General features: G+C 41.0%; 2 protein-coding genes across 3 annotated transcripts in view; one reads left to right on the top strand and one right to left on the bottom strand.

Annotated features, from left to right (window-relative positions):
• Positions 1–43: 43 nt before the first annotated feature.
• LOC139368260 (translational activator of mitochondrially encoded cytochrome c oxidase I) lies at positions 44–4,130 on the bottom strand. Of its 2 annotated transcripts, none has more exons than XM_071106972.1 (6): positions 4,068–4,127; positions 3,399–3,697; positions 3,165–3,274; positions 1,821–1,954; positions 1,497–1,659; positions 44–1,156 (listed from the first exon to the last, which is right to left on the bottom strand). In XM_071106972.1, the coding sequence occupies exons 2-6, from the start codon at positions 3,691–3,693 to the stop codon at positions 947–949; spliced, it is 912 nt and encodes a 303-aa protein (XP_070963073.1). In that variant the 5' UTR covers positions 3,694–3,697; positions 4,068–4,127; the 3' UTR covers positions 44–946. The 2 variants fall into 2 exon arrangements, with proteins under 2 accessions (XP_070963073.1, XP_070963072.1); XM_071106971.1 differs by having other exon boundaries at positions 478–1,156; positions 3,923–4,130.
• A 1,411-nt stretch (positions 4,131–5,541) lies between these two features.
• Positions 5,542–21,041, top strand: part of LOC139367542 (parathyroid hormone 3 receptor) — a 58,565-nt gene continuing 43,065 nt past the window's right edge. The window contains exon 1 of the mRNA XM_071105789.1: positions 5,542–5,604. Within this exon, the coding sequence (XP_070961890.1) occupies positions 5,542–5,604 (63 nt within the window). The remainder of the gene's footprint in view (positions 5,605–21,041) is intronic.

Raw genomic sequence — 21,041 nt, 5'->3', positions numbered from 1 at the left:
TGAAATGTTAATAATAGAAATATGAAAAATAAATTCCACACACTTTATGATTGAGAACATTATAGATGGGTTTTATGTTCTATATTGTATGAGCACAAAGACTTGCAACATTTATCATGAGTCTGATGAAGGCCATTGACTGCCAAGATGTCACAATTTGTAATATTTAGAAAAATAAAGTACCACATTTTTAATTGCGAGTGAGAGTTGCGCCTTTTCCTTCCTGATGTAATGTTTATCATGGAAAACAATAAAACCAAACGGACATTTGTTGATCTTTAACACCTATCAAATGCATTTTGTTCAGAAATAGTTTTCCCCGTCATATTTGTTCCAAGAAAGGCTGAAATTATTAAGTGTTGATGATTTACCATATCAACAGTGCTGAAACAAACAGTATCAGATAAAGGGTGTTTGATAACTTCACATTCATGCAGTGACATTGTAGCCAAGTCCTTCCAGAGTTCTGAGCAGTTAACACAGAAATTAAATAGTTTTATTTGGACATGATAGTTGTTTTTACATTCATAGCCAAGATATCCTTTAAGCAGGTACACAGAGTGTTACGTGGTTTCCTGACACAAACTCCTTTTTCCTCACAGATTCAGTCTGGCTAGTCACAATCGGGACGATTCAGAGTTGAAATAAGCACCTGCAACTCAGACTTGGGAGACTTGGGTGAGAATTTGAGTTAAGCACACAGATCTCAAGTCTGAATCCTGTCCAACTTCTCTTGCTCCCGAGCTTCCAGATAAATGCATTTTTCTTAGCACTGACAAACGCAATGTCTTCTTAAAATAACTGCAACCATGACTTTTGTACAGTCCATAGATGAGCAGATCTGGTGTTAAGATTTGTCTGCTCAATTCAAATTTCCAAACGTGCAATATGTCCTAACATGAAATGTCCATAATATGTAATATGACAATAGTACATTATATGACTGTCAGTCATGGGCCTGGATGTTGTCCCAGACCCGCACCACGTCTAGGCAGTCGCTCAAGGCTTCTATCAGAGATAAGGCTGCCTCCAGCTGGGCTTCTGGAAGCTGCGTGGGTGTGTGGGACACAAACTCCAGGCCAGCGGACACAGTGCGCACACCCAGTTCTTCCAGCGAGGTCCGCACCTTCTTCAGCTCTGTCATGTCACACACAAACTTACAGAGAGAGAGATAAAGTAATGTATTGATGCTGGATAGGACACTAGTTCAAGGGTGTACAACTCAGACCCTCGAGGTCAGGTTTTAATTTGTCCCTGGCACAATGTTTCCTTGTTCAACTTATGTCATACATTGACGTGAAAACCCCTGGGTTGTGTTCATTAGGGTGTTCTAAAATGGTTTGTAATCATCCAGGTAGCCCCTATTTCAATCAATTTCCCCCCATGTTTGGTGCCTAATGAACACAGCCCTGGATTTTCCATAGTCCAGCAGGTCTGCAGCCCTCGAGGGCCAAATCAGTGCTCTCCTGCATGTATTGACCCTAACCACGTCTCACCTGTAGGAGGGACTTATCATCCTCATCCTCTGTTTCTTGGACGTCCTCGGCTCCCGCCTCGATGGCCAGTTCCAAAGCTCGCTCGGACGACACACCCTGCCCCTGTGCCACCACCACCCCCTTCCTGCTGAAGTTATGACGCACCCCGTCACACAGCGCTGCCCTGTGGACAAACACAGAAAAATAAACTATGGATCAGTAAACAGACTCTGGCTCTCTGACATAGTTTTCATTATGTTGTGAGTAATTGCATTATCTAAACTGAACATAAGAAACACTTAAAACATTTACCAACACCCCCCCACCCCCAGTCCCTGGTCTGACCCGTGTTTGCTGAGCAGATGTTTGAGGTCCTGGTGACTTCGGGTGTTGTTGTCAGTTAGCATATCGATGAGCAGCATGCAGCCACCAGGCCCCCTGGCTTCATACGTGTGCTGGGTTCCTGCCTTGGACTTTTCCTGAGAAGAGGACAAAAGCAGAGGTGTGGACTCGAGTCACACGACTTGGACTTGAGTATGACTCGAATCACAAATGTTTCATGAGCTGAAATTAAAGATCACAGAAATGTTCCATATGCACAAAAGATTATTTGTCTCAAATTTGTTTACATCCTTGTTAGTGAGCATTTCTCCTTTGCAAAGACAATTCATCCACCTGACAGGTGTGGCATATCAAGAAGTGATCGTTACACAGGTGGACATTGTGCTGGGGACAATAAAAGGCTACTCTAAAATGTGCAGTTTTGTCACACAACACAATGCCACAGAAGTCTCAAGTTGAGGGAGCATGCAATTGGCATGCTGACTGCAGGAATGTTCACAAGAGCTGTTGCAAGAAAATTGAATGTTTATTTCTCTACCATATCTCAACGTCAATTTAGAGAATTTGGCAGTACGTCCAACAGGCCTCAACCGCAGACCACGTGTAACCATGCCAGCCCAGGACCTCCACATCCAGCTTCATCACCTGTGGGATCGTCTGAGACCAGCCACCCGGACAGCTAATTAAACTGTGGATTTGCACAACTGAAGAATTTCTGCACAAACTAAGAAATCTTTAGACACACCAGGGTCTTGACCTGACTGCAGTTCAGCGTCTTAACCATCTTCAGTGGGCAAATGCTCACCTTCGATGGCCACTGGCACGTTGGAGAAGTGTGCTCTTCATGGATGAATCCCGGTTTCAACGACGTCAGTGTGTATGTTGTCGTGTGGTTGAGCGGCTTGCTGATGTGAATAGAGTCCCCCATGGTGGAGCTGGGGTAGTTCCCGCCAATATCCAGCAACTTCGCACAGCCATTGAAGAGGAGTGGGACAACATTTCACTGGCCACAATCAACAGCCTGATCAACTCGATGCGAAGGAGATGTCGCGCTGCTTGAGGCAAGTGGTGGTCACACCAGATACTGACTGGTTTTCTGTCCATGCCCCTACTTTTTTAAAGTATCTGTGACCAAAAGATACACATCTTTATTCCCATTCATGTGAAATCCATAGATTAGGCCCTAATTAATTTATTTAAATTGACTGATTTCCTTACTTAACGCAGTAAAATCTTTGAAATTGTTGCATTTATATTTTTGTTCAGTGTAATTGTATCATAATGCATTATATCCGAGTGTTATAAGTGTTACAAAAACATTTCAATTTAATAATTCCGTCAACTTACCGCTCCCTTGATGGCAGCTTCTATGGACACTTTGGGCATGTTCTTGCCTCGGCATTGCTCCACTACATTTGCCAATGCTAGATTGAATTCTGGATTACTAGATCCTCCTTCTGTAGAAAACAGAATTAACAAGCAAATCTGGTTGATGGTTGATGCAGCACCAGTCAAAGCATTCCCCATAATGCTCACATATAGTGCATTGAATTGGGCAAACAAGTTGTCAGTCAAGCTTACCTTTGACTGCAATTCTTATCATCATCCCAAACTTCATGAACATCCGACTCCGGGCTGCATCTTTGGGTCCTTTTATATTTTTCACCTTAGACCACTTATTATGACCAGCACACAAGTTAGAGCACAGATGTAGTGTTCTCACAGGATGGGTTGTCCAAAGAGGGTAGCAACATGTCACCGTCAGGTCTGTGCGGACTGGACGAATCCTTGCGCCCATGTAATTGTTGGCGGTCAAGCGAGCAAGTCGACGTAAACACAGAGGCAAGAAACCCCTCAACACCACTGCCCATCCCATTGCCCTGAGTCAGAAAACGAAAATATAAGGGCATTGCATTGACAAACAGTAGTATATGTTTGGTATACATGCGAGAACCAGAATAAACACGTGGACGTATGTTCAAATAAAAAAAGCTTATGACAGTTGCCTCGCTTTTATGTAACACAAAAAAACTAAATTTGTTAAGCTTAGCTAGCTAGCTAACGTTACTACTTGCTGCTAAGAAGACCACATAAAAAGTACTTACATTTGATAAGCTTAGCTAGCTGACGTTACTACTTGCTGCTAAGAAGACCACATAACAGTATGTCTGCTATCTTACTAGCTATAATGCCTGTTCCTAATGGAAAACGTATGAATTATTGAATGTATCACATTTTCCGTAAACGTACACTTTATAAAGAGTAAGTGTTGGTGTCCTTTGAGGTCAAATTGACGCTTCCGGGTTGTCTAGTGACGAAAGAGGCGGACCTTTCAAAATAAAAGTCCGCCATTTAAAGCTTTACTGTTGCCACAAGAGGGCGACAGACAATATTTCCAACAGTAAATGTTATCGTCAGCATGTGTATAGACATTATTTAAAGTGTGTCTTTTGGTTGTAAAAAAACAAGCCTACATTTCTTACAGCCTCTCAAAATGTCTTTGTGATAAAATTGGAGGTAAAGTAATGCACATTGTTTTGATATAATCATGTTAACGCTAGTTTCTAAGATTTAATTTCCATTAAATACATAGATTTTGAGTGATATAAAAAACAAGGACCATCTTCATCTTAATGTTTTTGTTGTAGAGAACTTTAAAAGCTAATTATTTGTATGACTTCAAATCTTTTTTTAGAGTAATATATTGTTCTCATTGAATGACATTGTTGTTTTAAGCATGTGAAAATGTAATGGGATGCATTTGCTCCATGGTGTATGTTTTTGGTGTGTGGCCCTCGTCTTTGATGGACTATGGCTGTTCTGATGATATACATTCTAAGAGATAACTATGGCCTATTGAACAGAGCATATTTAGAGAAGGAGAAAAATAGATACTGAGGGAATAGAGAACAAACCTGAGATACTGAGTCACCCGGAGAGGCAGCTAGGGAGAGTAGTCTACACAGCAGAAAAGGAGGTGTGGAGGGAGAGAGAAACACAGAGAGAGATACATGATGGGGATTGTTGGCTGCACCAGGCAGCAAAGAGTTAACTGAGGTGGAACGCCAAGAGGACAGCCCATTCCCACAGTCAACAATGGAAGGAGCTGCAGTAGATGAGCAGCTCTCCTACTCTTCCCTCCTCCCTTTACTAACTAATATCATGCTCACACAAAGGAACATGGCAAAGGTACTCATCCCTGAGATACATGAGGAATTCCATACCTAGTCACTGGGACCTGACCTTACCAATGGTCATTGTTCACAAGAGAAGCACTACATGCAGAAGATTGCAAAAAGAGAAGAGAGTTCGCATTGGAAGACAACAAGTGGTTAAAGAGAATCCTTTACTTAACTTCCACAACTGATTTTATTTTCACTCTCAGCTGTGCGGGAGAAGCTGGACGTTTTGATTGAATAACTTCCCATCCAACAATGCCATGGTTCATGTGGTGCCATTCATGAGAAGTATAGAAGGATCACCTCCTGCCTAAGCGTTTAGCCTCTTGTGAAACAAAGTTACGACATCATCATCACTGTCAGTGAGACGTGTGCAGGCACCAAGGTAATAGGAGCGGCAATGGGACACAGCCTCGAGGACCACCACTCTACATGTTTCGGGGGACGTTTCCCTTCGCTGCACCCTAGAGAGGATAAGGAGTTGTGAGCAGGGGGTGTCTTGGGGATTAAAAGTTTTGGTTCAGGTTGAAGGTCAAAAGGAAGTCATGGTGTCCGTGGGGAGAATCAGAATTGTTCTCTGCTGCGTATTGATGAATGTCAGTGCAGTGGTAAGTATCCTATCCATCTAACTGCTAAATAATTTGTATTGATTAATTTAATTGATTGATTGATTGATTCATTCTTGTATTAGCTATTTTTAAGAAAGCATTCAATGTATTTCGGTAACACTTTATAATATGAGTAAGACGTTATAAATGCTTTATATATTACCACATGCTCACATTATCAAATGCTTATAAATGTTTCCAAGTAATGAAATACATATTTATTAATAGTAAGCTTATTAGGCCTAATTTGTTTTTCTCCTGTAAGACACTGATCATGTGGGATATTAACTGATTATCTACAACGCACATGAGATGGAGATAGACTTATGTTGGATATGCTTTTACAAATATTCAGATAGCTGCCACTGTATAATTGAGAAGTGCCTCATTGTTGAAACAATGTAGTCAGTGATCACACTGTATTATGCCACAGGCTGCACGTTGCTGCTGTTCCACTTTTGACAAACCTCTTATGAAAGGACTTTTCAACCTCTTCCATTCACAACTATGACAGAAAATATCATGCATATTTCACACCATGTTTGAATGCCATAAAATGGTAAGTAGCTACGTTGCATTTGATGACCTGTGTGGCTCAGTTGGTAGAGCAGGGTGCTTGCAACGCCAGGGTTGTGGGTTTGATTCCCACGGCAGACCAGTATGAAAAATGTATGCTCCGGATAAGAGCGTCTGCTAAATGACCAAATTTAAATGACATAAAAAATAATAAGTGCATTAAATTTGATGTGTAATACCGTTGCTGAGGCATTTAATCTTCTGAGTATGTCATATGTTCTGGGAAGCCAGTCATCAATAAGACAAAATCAATAACTCACATAATTGATGTGGATTGCTATTAAAATAAATAGTCAATTGAGTAGTTATCCATGCAAACATGAATAAATAGTCAATTGACTTAGTAGTTAGTTATCCATGCAAACAAAGAGAGTGCTGCGCTCTTTTTTGTGCTGAGCTTCAACACAGATTTGTAGTGAAGTGTGTATTTTCACACAGATGACTGTAAGGAAAGGTGTGCGTATGGCAAATAACTTTTCATAATCAGACCAAAAATCCCTGAAGTGCAGCGTTTACTTTTGAGTTTCTACTCTTTACATTGCTAATATTTCTTTATCCAACATGATTTACATGGCTAACTGTGTAAATGGGGGCTTGGAACAGAACTATAAGGATCTTGAATAACAATGAAATGGCTGGATTTCCAGTATCTTACAGTTAGCTAAATTTGCTACAGTATGTTAGCATTTGGCCACAAGGCTAGTCCATTGCCAATCATTGCTTTAAAGTCACAATCATGATACATAAACAAGTACAAAATTATGATGCCTGTGCTTATACACAGTGTTGACCTTATATAGTGTCGGTTCTTATACAGTGCCGTCAGAAATGATTCACACCCCTAGAATTTTCCCAAATCATGTTGGGTTACAAAGTGAGATTAAAATGGATTTAATTGTCATTTTTGTCAACGATCAACACACAGCAATCTGTATTGTGAAAGTGGAAGAAAACAAATCTAATATTTTTTAAGCATTTATGGAAAATAAAACACTAATATATCGTGATTAGAAAAGTATTCAACCCCCTGAGTCAAATACATGTTAGAATCACCTTTGGCTGTGATTACAGCTGTGAGTCATTTGGGGTAAGTCTCTAAGAGCTTTGCACACTTGGATTGTACAATATTTGGCCCTTATTTTAATATTTAATATTTGGCCCTTTTAACAATTCTTCAAGCTCTGTCAAGTTGGTTGTTGATCAATGCTAGACAGCTATGTTTACGTCTTTCCATAGATTTTCAAGCTCATTTAAGTCAAAACTTGAATTAGGCCACTCAGGAACATTCAATATGGTCTTGGTAAGAAACCCCAGTGTATATTTGGCCTTGTGTTTGAGGTTATTGTCTTGCAGAAAGGTGCATTTATCTCCAAGTGTCTGTTGGACAGTAAACTGAACCAGGTTTTCCTCTAGGATTTTGCCTGTCCTTAGCTCTAATACATATTTTTTGTACCTCCTTTTTCTCCCCAATTTCGTGATATCCAATTGTGATCCAATTATGATCTTGTCTCATCGCTGCAACTCCCCAACGGGCTTGGGAGAAGCAAAGGTTGAGTAATGCGTCCTTCACTCTGTAATTTAGGTTAGTATTGTGGAGTACAATGTTGTTGATCCATCCTCAGTTGTTTCCTATCAGAGCCATTAAACTCTTTATCTGTTTTAAAATCACCATTGGCCTCATGGTGAAATCCCTGAGTGGTTTTCTTCCTCTCCGGCAACTGAGTTAGGAAGTATGCCTGTATTTTTTGTAGTGACTGGGTGTACTGATACACCATCAAAAACATAATTGATAACTTCACCATGCTCAAAGGGATATTCAATATTTGCTTGTTTTTATCTATCAATAGGTGCCCTTCTTTGCGAGGCATTGGAAAACCTCCCTGGTCTTTGTGGTTGAATTTGTGCTTGAAATTCACTACTCGACTGAAGGACCTTACAATTATCAGTATGTGTGAGCTACGGAGCTGGAGTAGTCATTCAAAAATAAACCACTAATATTGCACACAGAGTGAATCCATGCAACTTATTATGTGACTTGCTTATGCAACATTTTTACTCCTGAACGTATTTAGGCTTATAATAAAAGAAGTTGAATACTTTTTGACTCAAGACATTTGAGCTTGTCATTTTTGATTAATTTGTAAATATTTATAAAAACAAAATTCCACTGTCATATTATGGGGTATTGTGTGTAGATCAGTAACACAACATTTCAATTGAATCCATTTTATATCCAGGCTGTAACAACAAAATGTGGAAAAAGTCAAGGGGTGTGAATTCTGTCTGAAGGCACTGCATAATGCTTATATCATGGTGCCTGTGTTTTTACACAGTGCTTATGTCATAGTGTTTGTGCTTATCCCTGTCGATATTCACGTAATAAGAAGGATTTCCCCTAAACCACCTACACCTTGGCGGAAAAAAATCTGTCTTCCCTATTGACCCCCGTTATAAAATAACCAATTTCTTCTCCTGCAAGGAGAGCCCTGTGGCTTCAGGCTATTCATTGAGGGAGAGTGGGGAAGTACACATAGCTATGTGTGTGGAAAACATATAATCACAAGTAAGACATTCACTACTTGAAGCTGTATAGAACGTTTGCTTGTGTTGTTGGCCTTGGCTAGATTACTAATGTTGTGGTCGGTAGCTACCTAGCACTCATTCACGTGGCTAGCGTCGTCATTAAAATGGTTAATCAGGGACAGGGTAGCCCTACAATATTAAGATTTTGTAAGTAGCGGGGGCGCTGGGGAGCTAGCAATGTTGAAAAGTCATCTTTAGACATTGTACTTTAATTAAATTAATTTGACTAAAACAAGCAGGTCAAGTTTTTTTGCGATGAGCTGATGGAGTAACCAAGGTAACCACAGGTTGTTTTCCCCATGGGAGAACAACTGTCTGCTCTCATTGAAGCCACGGAAGTACAAGGCCGAACGCATTACGGCAGGCATTGTTATTTTATTTTAGGGGGTAGATCAGCTTTGATATTGCAGATGGTTTGTAGCTTCCATCAATGTAATTGTTTGCATCATTTTCAATCCCGATTTATTGTTTTGTAAATATACACTACCATTCAAAAGTTTGGGGTCACTTAGAAATGTCCTTGTTTTTGTACATTAAAATAACATCAAATTGATCCCGAAATACAGTGTAGACATTGTTAATGTTGTAAATGACTGTTATAGCTGGAAACGGCAGATTTTTTATGGAATATCGACATAGGCGTACAGAGGCCCATTATCAGCAACCATCACTCCTGTGTTCCAATGGCACGTTGTGTTAGCTTTATCAATTTCTACCTTCCTCTTAGTTTATCATTTTAAAAGGGTAATTGATCATTAGAAACCCCTTTTGCAATTATGTTAGCCTAGCTGAAATCTGTTGTCCTGATTAAAGAAGCAATAAAACTGGCCTTCTTTAGACTAGTTGAGTATCTGGAGCATCAGCATTTGTGAAACATTTTGTTTACCTTCATTAGGCAACTTTGTTCCAATATTTCTGTAATTCACATAGTTATTGGTTATGGATCCATAACTAAATAAACATTGGCATTTTGAAAGAGTATTTTTATCATTATTTTATTAAGGAAAGCATAAAGATGCCACTATTAGTTACACTGTTTTAGTTTGAACGTGCAGACTGGCACTAAGAACAGAGGGAACGTTTCCCTACTCAGCGCCATTATTAGTGCAATGCCCCTTAAATATTTTGGAGATGATTTTGTTTTCAAATAATGCCAAATGAGCAAGAAAAAGGCCATTCTTGAACTTTGGGTGAGACATTGTTACTAATTTGTTAATAAAGCCAGTTTGTTTTGTAGAATTATTTATTTCTGTTTTTAGAGGGAGAAAAACCAAAAACCTACAATCATCTCATGGGTCTCCCAGTTGAGGCCAGCATAGATATTGAACCAGCATCTGTAGCAACACAGCTTGTACTGCTATGCAGTGACTTAGACCATTGCGCCACTCAGGCACTGTACAATGTGACCGGTCAGGAGTGGCCTACAGTAAGACCAAAATAATCCTAGCAAAATAAAAAATAATAAAAACCTTACTAAAACTGTTGTTACACTGAGTAATACTGAAGTTGTGCACAATTATCATGTTGTTGTTTCTATTTAGGTTTGTGTCGCCCATTCAGAGACACAATAGGACCCAAAAGCATAATCAGTGCTCTAGCTCCTCCTTGCGCTGGTCTGGAGCAATGAAGTGGTGACGCAGGGTACCGTACTAAACCACAAATGACCTCACAAAAGTCCCATGGCGCAAGCTCGCAACTTTAAAGGATGAACCACTGCACAGATAAGGACTTAGTGTCAAGGTCGCACAGGTGGGTGTCAAGGGTATAGGGTTGGGGACTGTTCCATCATGATAGCACAATAAATAAACAAACTATATTTATAATTTACTTAAAAATGTATATCCCATACCTGCACAAAATTGAAATCTCTCTCTCTCACAATCCCTGCTCACCAATACACATGGGCTCTGGGATTTTCAACCGTGTTCCTTTTTCACTCACTTAACTCCACACTTTTCCAAACACAAAAGCACACACCCCACCTTCCATCACAATGAATCCGCACACACCCATGTACTGTGCCTTCTATGTCCTCTGTTTGCTGTGTTGCATCTCTACCGTGTTGATGGAGTACTTTTGTGTTCCAGTTCCTTATATTTGAAGATGTATTATTTGACAAATTATCCTTTCTTCTAATGCTGTCTGTTATCTATTTATAAATGCTATACATGGAAATTCTAATACTAATTACTTTACAAACACTCCCTATTTAGAATGGTATAGTGTAGTTGGAGTTTATTTCTTTAACAATTGTTGTATTTTATTGCTTTTCTATTTTTTTATTACAATCCCTACCATGGCTAGTATTGGGTGTTCCATGATTTGACTCCTTATAGGAACTTTGTAATATTCAGAATAGCTATAGAGTAGTCTTGTGTCTCGGAACATTTGGTTATCTATATACAGTGAGGGGGGAAAGTATTTGATCCCCTGCTGATTTTGTGGGATTAGGGTCTGGAGACTGGATAGGCCACTCCAGGACCTTAATGTGCTTCTTCTTGAGCCACTCCTTTGTTGCCTTGGCCGTGTGTTTTGGGTCATTGTCATGCTGGAATACCCATCCATGACCCATTTTTAATGCCTTGGCTGAGGGAAGGAGGTTCTCACCCAAGATTTGACGGAACATGGCCCCGTCCATCGTCCCTTTGATGCGGTGAAGTTGTCCTGTCCCCTTAGCAGAAAAACACCCCCAAAGCATAATGTTTCCACCCCCATGTTTGACGATGGGGATGGTGTTCTTGGGATCATAGGAAGCATTCCTCCTCCTCCAAACACAGCGAGTTGAGTTGATGCCAAAGAGCTCCATTTTGGTCTTATCTGACCACAACACTTTCACCCAGTTGTCCTCTGAATCATTCAGATGTTCATTGGCAAACTTCAGACAGGCATGTATATGTGTTTTCTTGAGCAGGGGGATCTTGCAGGCGCTGCAGGATTTCAGTCCTTCATGGCGTAGTGTTACCAAATATTTTCTTGTTTTCTATGGTCCCAGCTGCCTTGAGATCATTGACAAGATCCTCCCATGTAGTTCTGGGCTGATTCCTCACCGTAAGGTGATCATTGCAACTCCACAAGGTGAGATCTTGCATGGAACCCCAGGCCGAGGGAGATTGACAGTTCTTTTGTGTTTCTTCTATTTGCGAATAATCGCACCAACTGTTGTCACCTTCTCACCAAGCTGCTTGGCGATGGTCTTGTAGCCCATTCCAGCCTTGTGTAGGTCTACAATCTTGTCCCTGACATCCTTGGAGAGTTCTTTGGTTTTGGCCATGGTGGAGAGTTGGGAATCTGATTGATTGATTGCTTCTGTTGACAGGTGTCTTTTATACAGGTTACAAACTGGGATTAGGAGCACTCCCTTTAAGAGTGTGCTCCTAATCTCAGCTCGTTACCTGTATAAAAGACACCTGGGAGACAGAAATCTTTCTGATTGAGAGGGGTCAAATACTTATTTCCCTCATTAAAATGCAAATCAATTTATAACATTTTTGACATGTGTTTTCTGGATTTTTTTGTTGCTATTCTGTCTCTCACTGTTCAAATAAACCTACCATTAAAATTATAGACTTATCATTTCTTTGTCAGTGGGCAAATGTACAAAATCAGCAGGGGATCAAATACTTTTTTCCCTCACTGTACAGTTTTTAGACTGCGAGAGCTACAAATGTTATCTTTAAAAGAAAGCAAATTTGGCAATGATTATCTCTGTCCTCTTTGTCCGAAACGGTGTACACATTCGAGTTGGATTTTGTCGACAGCTTCGTGTGGGATCTGAAGCACTGTAAGAAAGAATTCCTTCACCACACTTTCAGGAACTTGTCCTTCTTTTTCTTGGATACCGATTTTCTCTCATAGATCTCGTCTGTATGTCAAGTAAGGCTTCTCTCAGAAAGATGTTCTCCTTTTTAAGTTCTTTCACATCCATTTCAGCTCTTTTTTTCCTCCATTGTCGCAGCTTTTTTGTCACTCATCTTGAGGCTTGCTTTCAACTCCTTTATATCTTTACTGACTAATTCAAGTATGCCCAGTTTGTCATTTATCGATTTTAACAGATCCGTTTACCACCCTTACCATTCCCGCTGGTGAAAAGCATAAATCGTCTGTGTCCGTCAAGGAGTCACGTTTTCATTTGTAGATTGGTTCTCCTTGTTTACTCTCCGTCATGTTTGGGTGTTGCTGTTTTTGTAATATTTGTCGATACATTTCTCTAGCCTAATGATTTGTTTTGTGTTGTTATCCAGATTGAAGGTTATTACCCACGAGTATGTGAAGTGCTAATATTTACTCTATCTTACAGATATTGAATGTTATGTTTTTATCTTGATACGATCTGCACCGCTGTGTTCAGTCCGCCATCTTGGTTAGGTCCTGCTATTGTTTAATCCCTGCAGGCATTGTTAAAAGAAAACAAGATCCCACATCATAGTGAATGGAAAAATGTCAATCTTCATTTAAAAAAATAAAAATACACATGGTACCAATAATTGCATGTACTGTATGTCCTTGAACCGATTATATTAAAATCAAACACAGAAGAAGTAATGCTAATGGTACCTGCAGTACCCCAGTCGGTCCTCAACTTGAGAGGGAGCAGCACTGAGCTAGTCTGCAAAGTCACTTCCTGGAGTAGCTCAAACTGCGAATGTCATGTCTCCACGAGACGCCATCTTAACCGACTGCATTTGGCTTTAATGCGCTATATCTTCACATAGGAATGAAAAGTGTCACGGGATTGATGGCTTTGTCCATGCATATACAGTCATTGGTTTTCTCCCAAAGTGGACGTTCTATCTAATACCGACTGGGAGTATAAACAGTGCTTATGCTTTTACACAGTGCTTATGCCATAGTGTCTGTGCTTATCATAGTGCCTATGTCATTGTGAATAGTCAATATCCCTGTTGTGAGTGATCCATCAATTCAACACAACATTTCCTAGAACCCTTGCGACTGTTCTTAACGAGTCATTGATCTTCATTTTTTGTTTTGACAGCTCGTGTCCCCCCATCACGAATGCCTTTTAGACATAGCCATCGATATCCCCAAAGCTCTTGAAGTCTGGCTTACCTCAGAATCAAACCACATAGCAGCTCTGAAATGACCTCTCATCCCTGACCTCTAACCCCTTCTGTAATTGATGTCTGTACCACTAATTTATGCTCCATCCTCTCTTCATCACCTGAAGTCGATCAGTGTCAACCTGAGGCAGACGTACAGCCAGCCGTATGCTGCTCAGCCAACCTGAAAATCACTTGGGTTGGAAAAAAAACTAATTAAGAGACAATGCCAAGGAGAGGTCCTGCACTAATTGTTTTTGAAACACATCCTTCCTGTCAGCAAAAATACCACACTGACAATGACAGAAAATGAATGGTCTATATAGAGATCAATGCACTGTATATGTACATACACTATATATACAAAAGTATGTGGACATCCCTTGAAATTTGTGGATTTGGCTATTTCAGCCACACCCATTGCTGACAGGTGTATAAAATCGAGCCACAGCCATGCAATCTCCATAGACAAACATTGGCAGTAGAATGGCCTTACTGAAGAGTTCAGTGACTTTCAACGTGACACCGTCATAGGATGCCACCTTCCCAACAAGTCAATTCATCAAATTTCTGCCTTGCTAGAGCTTCCCCGGTCAACTGTAAGGGGCTGTTATTTTGAAGTCGAAATGCCTACGTGCAACAATGGCTCAGACGCGAAGTGGTAGGTCACACAAGCTCACACAACGGGACCGCCGAGTACTGAAAAGCGTAGCACGTAAAACATGTCTGTCCTCGATTGCAACACTCACTGCCGAGTTCCAAACTGCCTCTGGAAGCAACATCAGCACAATAAATGTTTGTCGGGAGCTTCATTAAATGGGTTCCATGGCCGAGCAGGCGCACACAAGCCTAAGATCACATTGAGCAATGGCAAACATAGGTTGGAGTGGTGTAAAGCTCGCCTCCATTGGACTCTGGAGCAGTGGAAACGCGTTCTCTGGAGTGATAAATCACGCTTCACCATCTGGCAGTCCGATGGATGAATCTGGGTTTGGCAGATGTCAGGAGAACGCTACCTGCCCCAATGCATAGTGCCAACTGTAAATTTGGTGGAGGAGAAATAATGGTCTGGGGCTGTTTTTATGGTTTGGGCTAGGCCTCTTAGTTCCAGTGACGGGAAATCTTAATGCTACAGCATACAATGACATTCTAGATGATTCGGTGGTTCCGACTTTGTGGGAACAGTTTGGGGAAGGCCCTTTTCTGTTTCAGCATGACAATGCCCCCATTCACATAGCGAGGTCCATACAGAAATTGTTTGCTGAGATCAGTGTGGAAGAACCTGCCTGACTGGCCTGCACAGAGCCCTGACCTCAAACCCATCGAACACCTTTGGGATGAATTGGAACGCCGACTGCGAGCAAGGCCTAATTGCCCAACATTAGTGCCGACCTCACTATTGCTCGTGGCTGAATGGAAGCAAATCCCTTCAGCTGTAACAGCTTTCATATAGTGAAGGAGAGTCGGACCAAACTGCAGCGTGTCGATTGCGATCCATGTTTATTTAAACAAACGAAACACGAATCTAAACACGAACACTACAAAACAATAAACGAAACGAAAACTGAAAACAGCCTATACTTGTGTCAACTAACATCAAACAAGGACATCAAGACACTCAGGACAATCACCCACAACAAACTCAAAGAATATGGCTGCCTAAATATGGTTCCCAATCAGAGACAACGATAAACACCTGCCTCTGATTGAGAACCACTCCAGACAGCCATAGACTTTGCTAGATAACCCCACTAGCTACAATCCCGATACATACACACCAAAACCCCCAGACAAAACACACCACAATACAAAAACCCCATGCCACACCCTGGCCTGACCCAATACATGAAGAAAAACACAAAATACTTAGACCAGGGCGTGACATCAGCAATGTTCCAACATCTAGTGGAAAGCTTTCCCAGAAGAGTGGAGGCTGTTATAGCAGCAAAGAGGGGACCAACTCCATTTTAATGCCCATGATTATGGAATGAGATGTTCAACGAGCAGGTGTCCACATACTTTTGGGCATGTAGTGTACATTATGCCTGCAGAGTCGAAGGATTTAATAGGTTCTATGCATTTTATTTATTTTTATCATTCATGGAGTATACAAGACATTAAGGACACTTGCTCTTTTTCCAAGACAGACTGACCAGGTGAATCCAGATGAAAGCTAAGATCCCTTATTGATGTCACTTGTTATATCCACTTCAATCTGTGTTGATGAAGGAAAGGAAACAGGTTAAATACATTTTTTTAAGCCTTGAGACAATTGGGAGGTGGGGGTTCAGTACACACACACACTCACAAGGGTGGTGTGCACCATACACACGCACATGCACGCCCATACACACAGCAGAGGATTAGTCAGCATTGCAATGTCAACACTTCCAGTATGTGTCTACAGTTAACGGTAAAACAGTGAAACTCTCACAGTAACGTAGGTGTCTGTGTTGACTTTGGCTTGACCGGGATGTAAAAGTAACATTGAGGCCTCTCAAACATCAAGTCATGCGTTGAGATGATATCACTGTTGGTGATATTGATTATTATGTGCTCTATGCTGTATCTAAGCTACAATTCACTCCCAGGCAGTTGGCTAATGTCAATTATGAAAATAATTTGCCTGGTCACACTTGGAGATGATATCGTGTAAACATATTTTGGGTGATACTGTTCCCTCACAGGCAGTTTGTTTATGCGAATTACGCGTAGAATGTGATTGTCACATTTTTGCATTTATGAGTTGTTCCAGTTGGTCTTGGTTTGTTCGAAGACACAGAAACGGCTTTCTTTCACTTTTGTGGGAGGCAGCCATTATAGTGCTGTGAAATGTATGTACATGTCTTGTAGAAAGAAACTACACTATATACACAACATTCCCTACTCCCAAGTTGACGTAGTTGATGAAAATATGCGCACGGGTGTATCTACAGTACCTCGTCTTCCCCTCTCCCCCTCTTCTAATGCCTGTTTACCATAAAAGTTTGTGATGACCTCTCTCTCTCTCTAGTCGGAGTCGGGAAGCAGGAGCGATTGTGGGAGCGACTGAATCTTTTTCACTCTATTGGGTTTTGGTGTTTTCAGTGTGTGTGTGTGTGTGTGTGTGCGTGTGTGTATACATATTTATTCAATTAGTTGTTTTAAGGTTATCTTGTCTCACTGTAAGCACGTATAGGGGATTGTGATCATTGAGGTTGTTTTTCTCGAGGGTGCAACCAGCGGGTGGTTCTGGTAGCAATGGTCACTCGCGGAGGTTTGGGGTTTGAAAAACTTAGTTGGCGGAGTGGAGTAAAGATTCCTGCTGCGGCGGGTGTTAGTTGGAAGAATGCAGTTTAGCAGTTGGCGCTATCATTGGGGATGATATCATAAAATCAGCCTCAAGTATGAATAGCACTGTAGTGATATTCTTAGATTCCTTTGAAAATGTGAATACGATAGTTGAGAGTGGTGTTGTATTGCGGGATACACAGACGTCGGTATATCCTCTAATTAATCCGTTGAAGAAAGTTAGAAGGTCTAACATGCCACCATTTGTTAGAGATTAAGTGTTAGGGCGAGAATTATCTCGTCATAGTCAACTTGTGTCTACAATAAAAGGTTATTTTTGGATGCAAATCTTCTTTGCTGAAACATGTGCATATGATTTTAAAGAAGGATACTGACAAACTGAATTTAGCATTCAGTTTTAAGATTGACGGATTTGATTACGTGTTCAACACTTCTACTGAATCAATTCAATGCTTTGGCTGCGGAAGAGAGGGGCATTTGGTACATTATTGTCCCAAGAACGAGCGCGCAGAGCCCTGTGTTATCTCTAGCGCTGGTGCAGCTAATGCACCACCGCAAAGGGATGAACATGCTAAGGGTTCAGGGGAAGGGAGAAGGTGGGCAGATACGGTTGGAAAAGTAGGAAAGGAAAGCAGTGTGGCTACGGGGGCAATTGTGGTGGAGCAGAACAAAGAGGGAGGGGAATCAGCCAGTGAGACAGCGACTTGGGTCGCTGAGTCGGTGCTGGAAAATGAATTTGGAGCTCAAGAGGAGATTGAAACAATGGAACATGAAGCAGCTGTTTTAAAAGTACAGAGGAGTAAGAGGATGAATTTAAGTGGTGATGAAAGTTCTAATTCTAAGAGGAAGGTAGAAATTGATAAATCAGTTGAGGATAATCAGGTTATAGTGATGGTGGAGTTTTCCTCTGGGGAGGATAGAGAGAGTCATCTGATGCATCACAACAAAACAGCGAGAGAAATGGGGTGGAAGGGAGGTAATGGGATTGAGAAGGTACGTCAATTTCTGAAATTTACAAAAGGGAGGAACTATATGCAGGATTATAATGTTTATTGAATTTTTAAAAATGAAAAAAATGCGGGGAGGTTTGACAAGGCCTGAAATCACTAGACTCAAGAAAGTTGTCACAAGAGTGACAAGTGATATAAATTCTAAGGGAAATGAAAGAGTTCAGTTGCAGCCTTAAATCTGTAAAAATATGTGTTTTCTGTCTCTTCCTCTGTATTTTTTCCCAGTCTTGATCAGTTTTAAGATTTCTTCTTTAAACGTAAATGGGGCAAGAGATGTTAAAAAAAGAGCCGTGGTGAATGAGTTAATGAAGGAAAAGGAAGTGACATAAGTTTTATACAAGACACACAAAGTAATATTGAAAATGTAATTATGTGGCAACAGGAGTGTGTGTGTGTGTGTTTTTTTTTTGCCTTTGTCATATGAAGTTGAAGATGTAGTTGAGGGGAGGTTATTACAAGTTAGAGCGAGGTATGAAAACATCACTATGTGTTTAATAAATGTATATGCCCCAGAAACCACAAAGAACCTCATATAGCCTCAAGGACTTTTTAAAAATGCCTTATTTTAACACATGAACTGTGTGATATTTGGCGGAGCCAACATGGAGGCACAAGACAGTACACATGGGCCCATGTGAGAGAGAACACCATCTCTCTGGCTAGGTTACATAGATTGCTGTTCAAAACAATAACGCCACAGGTCTGTAAATCAAGTGTGATAACTCCAGTGGGATTTTCTGATCATTGTTTCATAACAGTTTCATTAACGCTGTAAAACCCAAAAGCGCAAACTGGCATATTAATACAACTTTATTGAGTGATGCTCACTTCCGGAAATGTTTTTGTTTTTTTCTGGGAGAGGTAGCGGTCTCAAAAAGACCAGTTTTGTATGAGAAAAAAAAGCCACATTGGCAGGGTATCAGAGCCCAGGGGGCATTGGTGAGAAGTACGTTTCAGGGAATCTCTGAAATTGATCTCTCATCCAAAATTTTCTTCGGTTTAGAGAAAAAAAATGGACAAAAAATAATTATTCATTGCCTCAAATCATCTGTTGGACAAGAGCTCACTAGCCCTAGTGAAATTAGAAAGAGGGCAGTAGAGTTCTATGCTGAGCTCTACGGGTTTGAGTACACAGAGGATAAAACAGTGACACAGCAGTTCCTTGATGGGCTCCCACGGGTTGAGCTAGAGCAACCATTGTCTTTGCAGGAGCTTTACACTGCATTAAAATGCATGGAAAATGGAAGGGCATCAGGCTTTGATGGGTTTTCCGTTAACTTTCTGGGGAGAGGATTGGCTAGCAGTAGTTAACAATACTTTGATCGGAGGGCTACTACCGATATGCTGATGGAGGGCTGTCCTCACCTTACTGCCAAAAAAGGGTGACCCTAGGGAGGTGAAGAACTGCAGGCCGGTAACTTTATTGTGCAAGGCTTTGTCCAACAGGCTGAGGGAGTTGATGGGGCAAATCATACATACGGACCATTCCTACTGTGTTCTCGGCAGGCAGATAGGGGAAAGGATTTCTCTGATTCAGTTTTTTTGGACATCTCTAGGGCTATTAGGTTGGATACTGGTCTAATTTTGATTGACCTGGAAAATACATTTGACCAAGTTGAACACTTTTGAGGTGTTTGGTTTCAGCTCTGGTTTTATTGCCATGATCAGAGTGATATATAGTGACATTGAAAGTGTACTGAAAGTTAACGGTGGCTTGAGTGCTCCTTTTAAAGTTTGTAGAGGTATTAGACAGGGGTGTTCTTTGTCAGGAATGTTATATGCCATCGCTATAGAGCCACTGCTACCATTAGAAGTCACATTGAAGGGGGGTACCTTTCAGAGGATATTCCTCCTATTCGTCTCAAGGGGAATATCCTCTGCAAAGGTAAATTGGGAATAAAGTTGTGCTTTACAGATTGGAAATGGTCTGGAGGGATCATTGCTTTGCCAGGGGGGCTGGAATGGTGTAAGGGAGTGTTTAAGTATCTTGGAGTGTACCTAGTGGATGTGGGGACAATGAAAAAAAATTGAACGGGGTGCTTGAAATGGTGGGAGGGAGGATGAGGATATGTTATTGGTTGTTATCTCGTATGTTGCACTATTATTGTTAACAATGTGGTTGGTCTGCACTGTGGCATCGGTTGTCATGTATAGAGCCACCATCTGGCCTTCTGGCTAAGATACAGGTGATTATTGCAGATTTATTTTGGGATAAATACCATTGGGTTCGACAAAGTGTTTTGTATTTGTCAAAAGAGGAGGGAGGACAAGGTCTTGTATATCTTGCTAGTAGGGCTGCTGCTTTCCGGTTTAAGTTTATTCAAAGGTTGCTTTATGGTCCGGAACATGTGGTTTGGAGAGGGGTGGCAGGTGTTGTATTACAGCAGGTCGGGGTATTAGGTTTAAAGAAGGCTTTATTTTTGGTTGATAATAGACCAATTTCTAGGGAGGGATTTCCTCCATTTTACAGAGGCATTCTTAGGGTTTGGAGCATAATGAAGGTGTCCAGATGCACTCCAGAAGAGTGGATTGTACAACTGCAGCTGTTCCACATTTCTCCAAGATTCTGGTGAAGGGCAAAATCATCACCCTAAAACAGTTGATGGTCATGGCTGGGCCCACCTTAATGGATGGAGGATGAGTGGCTGAAGATTTGGGGTTGAGGTCAAAAAGGATTACCAGACAACTGCTGGGAAGTTACAGGTAAGCCCTGTCAGTAGAAGAGTGGTTCATGCTTAATAGTCACAAGAAGAATGTACAAGATGAAAACGTCCCATTTCCAAGACTAGGGATTACACCCAATATCCCAGAGTCAGAAAGAAAGGTGTTATTATTAGATTTGAGAGGGTTGGAAGAAGTGGGATTGGATGAGGTGAATGGGATATACTTATATCAAGGTTTTGAATAAAGATAAATTGAA

The sequence above is a fragment of the Oncorhynchus clarkii genome, chromosome 16, assembly GCF_045791955.1.
Source record: "Oncorhynchus clarkii lewisi isolate Uvic-CL-2024 chromosome 16, UVic_Ocla_1.0, whole genome shotgun sequence".
Classification (NCBI taxonomy): domain Eukaryota; kingdom Metazoa; phylum Chordata; class Actinopteri; order Salmoniformes; family Salmonidae; genus Oncorhynchus; species Oncorhynchus clarkii.
Note: the sequence above shows the minus strand (reverse complement) of the source record. Positions and strands in the feature narration are given on the sequence as shown.

What these genes read in the sequence shown, in the direction of transcription:
- LOC139368260 (XM_071106971.1), bottom strand. An exon ending in AAGCTGCCATCAAGGGAGCG is followed by an intron (nt 1,955 to 3,164) that starts GTAAGTTGACGG and finishes TCCTCTTCTCAG; the next exon opens with GAAAAGTCCAAGGCAGGAAC. An exon ending in ATGATAAGTCCCTCCTACAG is followed by an intron (nt 1,157 to 1,496) that starts GTGAGACGTGGT and finishes TCTCTCTGTAAG; the next exon opens with TTTGTGTGTGACATGACAGA.